Source organism: Cannabis sativa, chromosome X (genome assembly GCF_029168945.1).
Source record: "Cannabis sativa cultivar Pink pepper isolate KNU-18-1 chromosome X, ASM2916894v1, whole genome shotgun sequence".
Lineage (NCBI taxonomy): Eukaryota > Viridiplantae > Streptophyta > Magnoliopsida > Rosales > Cannabaceae > Cannabis > Cannabis sativa.
Window position 1 is genome coordinate 34,865,377 of NC_083610.1, and position 11,710 is coordinate 34,877,086.

General features: G+C 36.5%; 1 protein-coding gene and 1 long non-coding RNA gene across 3 annotated transcripts; one reads left to right on the top strand and one right to left on the bottom strand.

The window, feature by feature from the left end:
• Positions 1-5,648: 5,648 nt before the first annotated feature.
• On the bottom strand, positions 5,649-10,165 carry LOC115710927 (endo-1,4-beta-xylanase 1). The gene is made up of 8 exons (XM_030639281.2): positions 10,025-10,165; positions 9,862-9,918; positions 9,108-9,466; positions 8,844-9,003; positions 8,386-8,738; positions 8,099-8,276; positions 7,443-7,979; positions 5,649-7,024 (listed from the first exon to the last, which is right to left on the bottom strand). Exons 1-8 carry the CDS (start codon positions 10,094-10,096, stop codon positions 5,897-5,899), a joined length of 2,844 nt encoding a protein of 947 aa, XP_030495141.1. The 5' UTR covers positions 10,097-10,165; the 3' UTR covers positions 5,649-5,896.
• Positions 10,166-10,261: 96 nt separating this feature from the next.
• LOC115710947 (uncharacterized) lies at positions 10,262-11,674 on the top strand. 2 transcript variants are annotated; one of them, XR_009684968.1, is made up of 4 exons: positions 10,262-10,445; positions 10,628-10,885; positions 11,137-11,257; positions 11,363-11,674. It is a non-coding gene; the product is annotated as an uncharacterized LOC115710947 (long non-coding RNA). The 2 variants fall into 2 exon arrangements; XR_004010417.2 differs by having other exon boundaries at positions 10,309-10,445; positions 11,050-11,257.
• Positions 11,675-11,710: the final 36 nt, after the last annotated feature.

The following is an 11,710-nucleotide window of genomic DNA, read 5'->3' on the forward strand; positions in this document are numbered from 1 at the left end:
CGGCCGATCGGTCAAGCCGGTCATACTCCCGCTTGGTCATACTCCGGCTCGTACCGAGCGTGACGGGGGTTGGATGGTTCGAAGCCAACATACAACTAATGTAATCTAATAGGCTTCCTACATGCACGCTAAACATGTAATCTACATATGCATCTTTGTTATACTAATCTTACTGGATTAAATTCGAGTGTGCCGGTCAACCTGACTGGAACTTTAGCTGAGTGGCGGATTACTGGCTCCTAAACCATAAAAATCACAATGCTATAAGTGACACGCTAAATCACTTCCCGGGGACTTAAACTAGGAACTAAAAGTTTCCCTATCGATAAAAAGCATGGCAATACCCCTAAAAACATAAAAACGAGGAAAAACACGGGTTCTGAAAATTCCCCAACCGGTAGACCGGTTGCCCAATTAATTCCGGTTCGGGAAATTCAGGACCCTCATCCGAACTCGGATGCACAACCGACCGGTTCCTCGCATGACGACAACATCAAATTTTCATAACTCGACCAATTCAACCCCAAATTGATTCAAACTTTCCAGACCTGTTCTATACCTTCCCTAGAACATTTCTAAGGCCTCAAACTAACCCAGAATACACAGAAACAAAAATCACCATTGGAGCTCAAGCTTTGAGTTCTAAACTCAAACTTGAGCAAAACCACCTAATCATGCATTCCACTAGCTTAATTCTACTTAAACTAGCATATCTAACCCTCTGAAAACAACTAAGAACATCCAGCAACTTCACAGCAACAAATTGAACCATTTCATTCAAAAATTCATAACTTTTTCACATAAAAATCTAACCAACTAGAACAAGAACTCAAGCATGCAATTCAATCTCATTAAACCTACTGAATTCAACACTTTAATCACAGAAACAACAACAACAATAACCAGCAGCAACAACACCAAAACATCATGCATGCATCACCATTTTCATCATTTTTTTTCAAGAAATTACAACAAGAAAAGGTTAGAAACTTTACCAAAGATTTGAAGAACACTTAGATTGGATGAAACTAGCTTGAAAATTGAAGAAAATCCAGCCCTTGAACCCCAAGCTTTCAGCCGAAAAAGAGAGAGAGAAAAGAGAGAAAAAGCTTTTCCAATATTTCTAATTTTTTTAAACTTAGAGATTTTTTTTTTTAAAGTGAATTAAACCCCCATTACACAAACCTTATTTCAGCCAATTAAACACATAAAATAAATATTTATTTTCAAATAAACAAGTCACTAAAAGACAAAACACTAATGGGGCAAAAAGACCATTTTGCCCCTCCACCATAAAATCACATAAATCATACTAAAGGGGTATTTTTGGGAAATTCTAAATTCCCGGCCATTCCCGACATTCCCAATGTCTAAAACCCGTCCCCAACTACTAACATACTAAGTTGTGATTTCTACTGAGCCAAACGCCGAGTTCCAAAATACCGGGCACCGGAAATGCAAAATATGAAAACTACTGAATAACATAAACATGCATTTCTGAATTCCATAAATAACAGCATAATAAATTATTTAAATAGCTATAAATAACTTCATAATTAATCATAATTAACCGATAATTTCCAAATTAACTAAGCGGGCTTTACAATTTTTATGAACTAGTTTCCAGAAGTTTGGTTGGATTCATATATATACTACACTTGATCTGAAGATCAAGACATCAGATTGATTTATTTGCACAGTTTGTTTTATGTTAGTGCAAGTGGGAGTTTGTTGGGTTTTGTGCCCTAAATAAAACCCTTTACAATCTGATTAGTTATCAATATAAGAAATTTGAAGTGATTTATGTTTGCATGAATTTTACATGCTAATGGTTTAATATGTTTATTATATTTATACACAAAATCAGTTAAGTCCAGATCATATGTTTATTCACAATTACAGTATTGTCAACACAGTGGAATGTGATTGTGATTCTATGAATGAAAAGACTAAGTCCCTGTTTCATCAGTGTTTTGGATTTACACTAATGTGATAATCAGCGATGATGTGTACTTACACTTGGTGTAAGTGTTATGTTCTTTCCAGGACATTGGTAAAGTATACTAGTTTCAAATGTATGGAGTATACATTGGACTGGACCGATATTGAACTTGGTTAAGATATTATAAACTTACCGTTATATCTTTCCAAGTCCATATTAGTAGTTGATCTTAAGATCAAAAGAATCTATATCCTGATATGCTTAGGCTCAACTCAGGAGTGCTATTCATGTTCTTTGAGTTATTAGTTAGGCCTACTTTTGGGGTCAGGGTGATACGTATATTTTGGGAACATGATAGTATGATTGAGTGGGAGTGTTGAACATAAATATGGAATCTATAGCCTCTACTGGTGTATAGAAGTCAAGTGATGATTCCCTTCGAGCTTAGCTAAATAGAAGTAAATGGATGAGCTCTTGTTTAAGTGACTAATTCTTAGATCACTAAACATCATTTACAGGTAGCTAAGTGTTTTAAGGGGCAAAATACATTGAGGGGTGAGAACGGTAAAATTATCCCATCTCGATGTAAATCATCTATATAGAGGATCTTTGATCACAATAAGATTATAACAATGGTTAAATGAGATAGCATATCTATATCGTGGAACATATAATATGCTCTATATAAGTCTGAGAGTGCAATTCTAAGTTCTAAGAGTGGATTCAACGAGGAATTAATAAGTAGGGATTTACTTAGTAAATTCGGTTCACTTATTGGAATCTCAGCATATAGATCGATGGTCCCCATTCTAGTTGAGACTATACTGCTTGTAAGACTTAATAATTGATTTGTGATTAATCAATTATAATTCTAAAGTTAGACTATGTCTAATTTGTGAATTTTCACTAAGCATGGGTGAAATTGTAAAGAAAAGAGATTCAAGGTTTATTTATTAATTAAGAGACTCTATATGTCTAATTAATAATTAAATTAAATGAAAATATTATTTAATAATCTATTTTAGTTATTAAATAATTAGTTTTGACATTTAAAAGGTTAGAATTGGAAAATTAGCATTTTTTTATAAAATAGAAATAAAATTGTGAAAACTGCAAAAACCAAGTGAGGCCCAATGAAAAACCTTGGCCGGCCACTTAAGCAGGTTTTTCAAATTGATATTTTTTTTATTTTAATGCCAAATAATTACTAACCTAAACCTAGTAGTTGCCTATAAATAGAAAGTGATGGCTAAGTTCAAAATAACCTTTTTCTCAAAAAATCAAAGATTGCTTTTTCAGAAAAACTGAGCCTTCCACTTCTCTCTCTATAGCCGACCATATCCCTCTCTCTTTTCCTCTTCTCAATTTCGGAACCTTAGTGATAGAGTAGTGCCCACACACAGCAAGTGGTACCTCAATCATAGATTGGAAGACTGTGAAGGATCACACACAAAGAGAAGGACATTCGGGCTCAGATCTTGATAATACTCTGCGACAGAAAGGATACAAAGGTTAGAGATCTGAGTGGAATGAGACATTATTTCACTTCAACCAATGTAAGGTTTTCTTAACTTTATATGTGTTTAATTATCGTTTTAGAAAGTTCGTATTTAGGGTGTTAAACAACATACTTGTGAGTAGATCTAAGATCCTGGTAAAATAAATTCCAACACCCGACCCTCGACCAGGCCCCAAACCCAAACCCGAGACCCAAACTCGAACCCAAACCCGGGACCTAAGACCAGGACCGGACCCGGGACCCAAATCGGGACCTGGACCGGGACCTAAAGCGGGACCCGGACCCGAAACCCAGACTTGGAACCGGGACCCGGATTCGGAACCGGGACCCCACCGACCCGGACCCGGGACCCGGACTCGGACCCGGACCAGGACTTGGGACCGAGACCCAGACCCGGGACCCAAGAGTAGGACCAGACCCGTGACCCGAGACCAGGATCAGGACCAAGAACTGGGACCAGGACCCAGACCTGGACCCGAGACTCGAATTCGAAATCCGGACCCGAAGCCGGGACCCAGGACCGGGACCCGGTCCTTGACCCGAGACCTGAACCTAGACCTAGACCGAGACCCGGACCTGAACCCAGGACCTTGACCCGGACCCAAATTCGGATTTGACCCAAACTTGGACTCGAACCCAGACTCGGATCGAGCCCCGGACCCAGACCCAGGACCCTGACTCGGACCCAAACTTGGACCTAGACCCGACCTGTAGTTGATGTTGGGTAGAGTTTATTGAAAATATATTATCTTTACACAAGCTATTAATACATGTTAATACCAAATATAGTATTGTATTAAATAATACTAATACAAAATTAAAATGGATATAAAATTATAAGTTAATATTAAAATTCTTAAAAAAAAAAAAAGAGTTGGGTCGGATTAGATCAGATCCGAATAAGTCGGGTCGGATCTGATCTGATCCGAGTATCTGATCTAACGGGGCAGGACTAGACAGATCCTTACATGATCTGGATTAGGTCGGATCATAACTGGATGAGATCCGACCCGACTCATTTACACTCGTATTGGCATGACATAACTATTGTTAATTTTGTGTTGTCCGTCTTCTTATTATTAATTTGGGATTATTATTACTATTATTATAATTTTCAAGTTGGCTAGCTATTTGTTGTTTATATAGCTATATTATGATCTTGATGAATTCTCGCTTAATGCATGTATTTGCCACTTTGTTATATTTTTTTTCTTTTATTTGTTGGATAGGTTTATAATGAAAATTTCATTTCTGTTGATGATGTTTATCTTTAACTTTAATCGTAGAAGCCTTATGTACGTAACAATAATATTGACATTTTAGTAATGATATATTTTGTGTTTTTTTTCCTTACATTACATGTAACACAGCTATTCATAATGTAAACTCAGTGAAAAACTACTCATATGCTATCATCACATCCACATAACTTCTTTCCGTGACAATTTACAAAAATACTAAAATAAATAATAAAAACCCTTTTCCTCGCAAAAAAAAAAAAAAAAAAAGAAAAACCCTTTTAAAGCAACAAACTAGATATATATTAAATAGATAAACTAATTAGGCTAATAATATGGTTACGATGAGACAACTCAAAAATGACAAAAATAAGTGTGTGGATAACACATTTAATAATCGTATCGTGTCATAATCGTGTTGACACAATAAGACAAATTAATTTCCTTAGGGTTCATTTAAAAAAAAAAAAAAATTAATTTTGATAATCATATCATAATTATATTATCGTGTCATGTCGTGTGACCTGCTAATTAATTGTCTTGTTCCTATTTGAGGTTTCAACACGTTTAAAAAACATATCGTATACATGTTTACTTCATCGTATCGTGCCAAAAACATATGGACACAAACACAACACACAATAACATACACTACTACAACTACAGTCTTTATCTTCGATTTTTTTCTTTAGAAAATTAAAAAATTTGAATATAAAAGTTTTAAAGGTTTGTTTTATCGGCTTTAGCTTGGCGCTCATTGAAAATTGGGATATATTTTCAGTTTTTTTAAAAAAAAATCAAAGATAAAAGGATCGAAAATTAATACCGAAGACCTATGTTTATAGTTTTAATTCATTCAAAAAAAAAAATGTTTATAGTTTTAATTAAATTACCCATTTTTTTAACAATTATTATTATTATTATTATTATTATTATTATCACAACAGTATTAAACACAAAACATTATCTTTATTCCTTCATAAAATTACAATCAATAATCATCACATCATATATATGCTTTCTGTTTCCTTTTCTTTTCCATTACACAAATCCATAAAAACTTCACCCTCCCCACACACTTTTCGTTTTCACAATTATATATATATATATATATATATATATATTTATATATATGCTTTTTACAGTGATAAGAATTATTTGACACGCCCACCCACCGATAAATTTTGAAACAATCATTCAAACCTTTAAATCAATGGACACAACGAAAGGGGAGTCAGTCTTACCATTATCAACCACAAAAGTCTTGACAACCTTCTTAGACCCAACAACAACTTCCAATGCATAGGTACCATTAAACCCTCTAAATCCAAACTCACCTTCCTCACTCACATGACCATGAGCACGTGACAACCACTCTTTCTTCAACTCAAGGTACCTCTTACCAGCCTCATTGATCTCCCCTTCAGCTCCCACCAAGTGAGAATTTTCCCTACTCATAAACAACTCCCAAAAACCCCAAAGCATGACTCCCTCCACAGCCGGGTGTGCATACGCCTCTCGAAGCATCACTTCAAGATCATCAGCTCTTATGTACTCATTCACAGAAGACACATCAAGTTCGGTGAACCAAATTGGAAGCCCAAGAATCCCAAGACTGTCCAAAGCAGAACTCACAATGGGCCCAATTGGGCTATCAATGTGGCCTTGGATACCAATACCACCCACAGGTGCACCTTGCTCTTGCAGGTCCAGGATATGTTGGATGTACTTCTCCGGAGAGGATCTCGTGTCACAACCATCTTCCACGTGGTAATCGTTGACGAATAACTGAGCAGAGGGGTCTAATTGGTTGGCTGTCTTGAACATGTTGGACCTTATTTCTTTGCCTAAATGGTCTTGGTAAAATGAGCCGTGGAGCATTTCGTTGTTCACATCGTAGTGTCTGAATTTACTCTTGTACCGTGTTAAGAGGCTGCTGAGTCTGTTCTGGACAGCTGTTAATAAATCATTCTTGTTGAGTGAGCGTAGCCATTGTTGAACCGTGGCCTCAACTTCCCAGAAGATGCAATGGCCTCGTGGCTCGATTTTGTTGGCCTCACAAAAGGCCAACATGTCATCTGCATCCTTGTAGTTGAGGCTACCTTGCTGTGGCTCTGTCCAGTACCATTTGAGCTCGTTCCCGAACACCGCCCAGTTGAAGTTTTTCACGAAGAAGCTTGTGAAGTCTTCGTTGTCTATGTTTGATCGGCTGATGCACGATCCGAACGGGAAGCTGTTCTGGGTTTGCTTGACTTTGACAAATGCTCCATGCAAGTTTCCTGACTCGGCTCCAGAGAATTTGAGGATCACATCACGCTTGCGAATCTGCACAAGTAGCCAATGGAGATAAGATATATTATAGAAAGGTCATATCTAATCCTATCTATCAAATTCCACAAGCTTATTATGTATGACTTATTTTAGTAGAACGTATTATTAGATTGTATTGTACAGGTAAAGTAGAGTACTATATAAAAGACATATAATACAATTTCCGAACAGACTCAATATGTGTAAAAATAGCTAAACATAACAAAACACATTATGTTATGTTGTGTTGCCTATGAATCAAATAGCTCAATCTATCACATTGCAAAGATAGTTAAAAAAAAAAATTCTGTTTTGGAGAACATGTTATTTAAAAATAGTTTACTAAATATGTATTCTGATATAATGACTTAAACTTAATCTATTTGAAGAAGTTATTATGAAGTAAAAGGTTGACACTGATAGAAGTAATTACCAAATCAGTCTGCCTTCTCAAATGCTTAAACCTTGCTTCTCTGTCAACGGCAAAAATCTGAAGTCCAGCAAGCATAAAGTCAACCCCAGAAGAAGGGCCTTGTACATAAACCATAATCTTGGCAGCCTGCTTCTCAATTCTAAACGAGCCACTAATTTCGTGCCATCTGTCGTCGTTGATTTCGACTTGTCCCCCATTGACCCAATTGTTGTCAACGCCAAGGGCAACGTTAATATTTTGTGGACCAGTAGCACCAGAGCCAATCCGAACCCAAGCAGACACTTGGTATGTCAAGAATAGTTTGACTTTGTCAGTGATCATCTGAGCTGGTCCCATCCATGTCTGGGTTCTGTTCTTCACATGGATTAAACGACCACTTAAAGGTTCATGAACTCCAAGGGAATCTCTAGCCATTGGAGGAATTATATGAGGAGAACCAGATTCAACATTTAAGCTGCAGTTACCAAGGCTAAACCACCCATTGGTACCATTCAGTAGACTGCTGTTGTCAATTATATTAACTCCAAAATTTGGGTCCTGATTACAAAAGGCAAAAATCCAAATTGGTACTTCTTATGGTTATGACATGATTGAAAATGTTGAAGATACAACTCTGCAAATGTGACACAAGAGGAAAATTGAATTATTAAACCAACCTCAATTACTGGCAAAGGTGAAGGAGGGGTTCTCTCTGCATGCTTCACAACTAAACTATTGAGAAGAATGTCAGTTCCTGAAGGGGGACCTTCTAAATAAACCACCACTTTTGATGGAGAACCATTTAGTAGGAACTTTCCTTTCAACTGTGTCCAATCCTTGTCTGTTGCCTGCACACTGAAATAACCAGGATTTTCAATGAGGAATTCATCATATCATGAATCATGATAGTGATAATACTAATGAATAAAGGATGAGAAATGAGAAGAGTACATAAAATACTAACTTGGCTATTCCAATATATTGATCACGTTGATTAGGTGTTTGAACCCATAAAGTGGCCCGCAAATCTGAACTTTTGACATTGTTACCATATATACGAGCAACAGCAGTAACTTCATAAGCAAGCTTTCGCTGGACTCTTCCACTGATGTCCTGCTGAATTCCATTCCAACTCTGAGTCCGCTCAGTAGCTGAAGCGAAAACCTTTCCAGATAGTGGGACGATTTTCCCGTCTGCCATAGAATCATGTAGAGCAATCTTGCAGCCTCTTGCAGACCAATTGTTCAAGCCATCCTCAAATGTTGGGTTAAGAATGATATTACCATCTCCAGCAGTGGTACATCCACTGCTTTCACCCTATCATCAAGTGAAAGCTTAATACCCCAAATGAAATTAACAAATTCATTACAAAGAAACACAACTCTAGTGCAGAAGAAAAACTTGAAACTTATAATCAATTACCTCTGATTTTTGTGGGGTTGTACAGGTAACAACTACAGATTTGATAAGCAGATCAACTCCAGCAGAAGGGCCTTCCAAATAGATTATAACCCTTCGAGGCATTGTTGACAATGAGAAAGAGCCTTCCAAGGTTTCCCAAGTGTCTTTTGACACACAAGTTCTGTGTTGTGACAATCATTCACACAAAATCTTCAACCTTTTTCTTTGAAAAATAACAAGAAAAGACTTGACAACCTGATAAATAAATAAAGTAGCATCCATTACCTCCCAATAAAACAATAGCTAGTCTTTGAATCTTGATATTCTAGCTTCAAAGTTGCCATGACATCAGCAGGTCCCTGAAGAGAGCCAGAAACTCCAACACAAGCAGAAACCGAATACATGGAGCCTGGAGAAATTTCACCAGTGATATCTTGCTCCAACCCTTGCCAGCATTCAGTACGATTCACAACGACAGCATACTTGCCAGCTGATTTTTCAGCCACTTCTTCTGAATCAAAAGAAGCAACAATGGCACTGCAGCTGTTAGCATGCCAAGAATGCAGCCCTTGAGAGAAGTCGTGGTTCCGGATTATATTTGTAGCACGGCTGCTACTGGCACTGGTCATAATTTGGTCTACAATCTGAATGCAACACACCAAATGAAAATTAACACAATGCTAACTAGTTCTTAAACTTACTCTCGATACATCAATTGCCATGTACCCTTTAATTTTTTTGGTCATAGTTATAATGTTTCACTTGGAATGGGGTTTTGCATTATCTACGATTCTACATTATTAGGTCACTAATAATTCTAAACATATACTTCTTCAGTTTCAAGCAAGGGTACTAAATTGTCAGTATGCTGTGCAGTGTGTACATTCTTAAGCCTAATAATAGACCAGGGAATATCTCATTCTCAACATTTTAAACACTAGATGCCAAGCCAAGCAAGAAAACAAATATAAAATTAAAATGGAATTTGAAAAAGGAAACTTCTATTTTGGGTGAAAGAATAGTAAAAAAAAAAGCATACCTTTTCCTCTGAATTATCTTCGTTTTTCCTTAGATTCTCCATGGGTTCTTCGGATATCTAATCCCACAAACAAAAATTCAAATCAGAAACATACTTTTAACTAGAAAAAATACAAAATGGGAAATGTAAAGACAAAGAGCAAGTGAAGAATATTAGTAAGTACCGAGGAATGTTTTTGCTTTGAATGTTTGATCTTGAAGACTTGGGCTGTGAACCATTTGGAGAGCTTCTTCATATATATATACACCACTATCAGTGCCAGAACCAAAACCTAATTCAAAACCCACTTAAGTTTGTGAGTGAAGTCTACGAAAACTCGGTGCCTCCGTACACCCAACAAACCAATCAAAGCTTACGTTACACCCAATAAAAGCCCAATTGCGATTTGTCCCTCTTCTCTGAGACTAACCGAAACATATGGATCACCTTTTCTTTCTATTTTCCTATATTCTAATTAATAAGGAATACCCAATATTCAAAATCTCTCTTCCTTGATTAATTTTCTGATTTCGTTCCAATTTCCCACTTGGGGGGAAGGCAAAACTCCAAGGCTTCTCCTCTCTTTTGCTTCGTCTTACAGGCTGGTATGCTTGAATTGAAATAAAAGCTTTGTGTGTTTATTATATATTTTAGTTAATTCTACTTCTCTACTTTTACGATTCCTTCCTTAATCTTTAATTGTAAGATATATTAATTTAGTATAATGTAGGAATAGTCTGAGTTATTGTTTTTTTTTCCTGTTCTGTAACTAATGATATACTCTTAGGTTGAAGGTAGTTTCAATTGCCCAAGGCGAATTGTCCTGGATGAGAGGCTAAGCTGCAATGAAAATTCATCTGCAGCATTAATTGGTACACTGCTCCATCAGATTTTGCTTCTTTAGGCTCAACATACGAAGGAGATGCCTACAGTAATTTGAGTGAGATCAGCTATGAATCATGTTAAGGATACAAATAGAACATTAATTGAAGCCATCCCCAAATTATTGAATTGGGTGGTGAACCTCTTCAAATATCCACTACAGGTTTGTTAATCTTGATTTATTTATTTAGTACTGGTTTATAGTTTTGCTTTTCTTATTTGTTTTATTGGCACTCTATCACTAATCAGTTAACTTAAATGTCTTATCTATTTCTAAAGTGGAATTTGAGAAATCATTTTTCTTAAGATTTTGATGCCCATCTTTAGGTACCAAAGTCATATTGATTCGTGTCTTGTATACTATCTCCAGTCAGATCAGACAAAGGTAATGAAGAGATATTTGTATATTTGCAGGGAGAGATGAGGATTGCATAATTGTGAGGTTTGTAAGGTCTAGTGAAAATCCAAGAAACTGTAGTGTTCCTCACTTCTTGGAGACTGGCATAGGATTAACGTTGCTCTTATAAGAGCCAAGGTAAGTAAGTTCCATTCTATAACTGCAAAATACAAAGTGTTCTTCTTTTGTTTTACTTTTATGTACGCCAGCATTTTAATCATATACTTCTGCATTCTTTTACAGAGAAAAAGTTGATAATGGTTGGATCATGTAGGACTCTATCAAAGGTTCCGCTGCTGAAGCTTCCAATCGAGAAAGTTGAAGAGCAATCGAGCATTGTTTGTGCTCCCAAGAAGGGTAGCTCAACAGGTGTTCACAGTCACAATTAAGAACTTGAGATGATAGTATAATTAGGAGAGCATTTTGTATTCAAGTGTAGATATAAAATTTTGGTGATTATTTGTGCAACCAAATAATGTTGAGATTGTGCTATTGTATAGGTGAACAGTGAATTTATAACAGTTTCAGAAATGTAACAAAAATGTTGTTTCTTTTTCTCTCATGGAGTTCTGCTACATGCTTGGCTGCTGC

Coding starts and splice junctions, on each gene's coding strand:
- LOC115710927 (XM_030639281.2), bottom strand. CDS start 10,096: ATGAAGAAGCTCTCCAAATGGTTCACAGCCCAAGTCTTCAAGATCAAA. Junction 9,919..10,024: donor CAAAGCAAAAACATTCCTCG/GTACTTACTAAT, acceptor TTGTGGGATTAG/ATATCCGAAGAACCCATGGA. Junction 9,467..9,861: donor AAGATAATTCAGAGGAAAAG/GTATGCTTTTTT, acceptor TGTTGCATTCAG/ATTGTAGACCAAATTATGAC.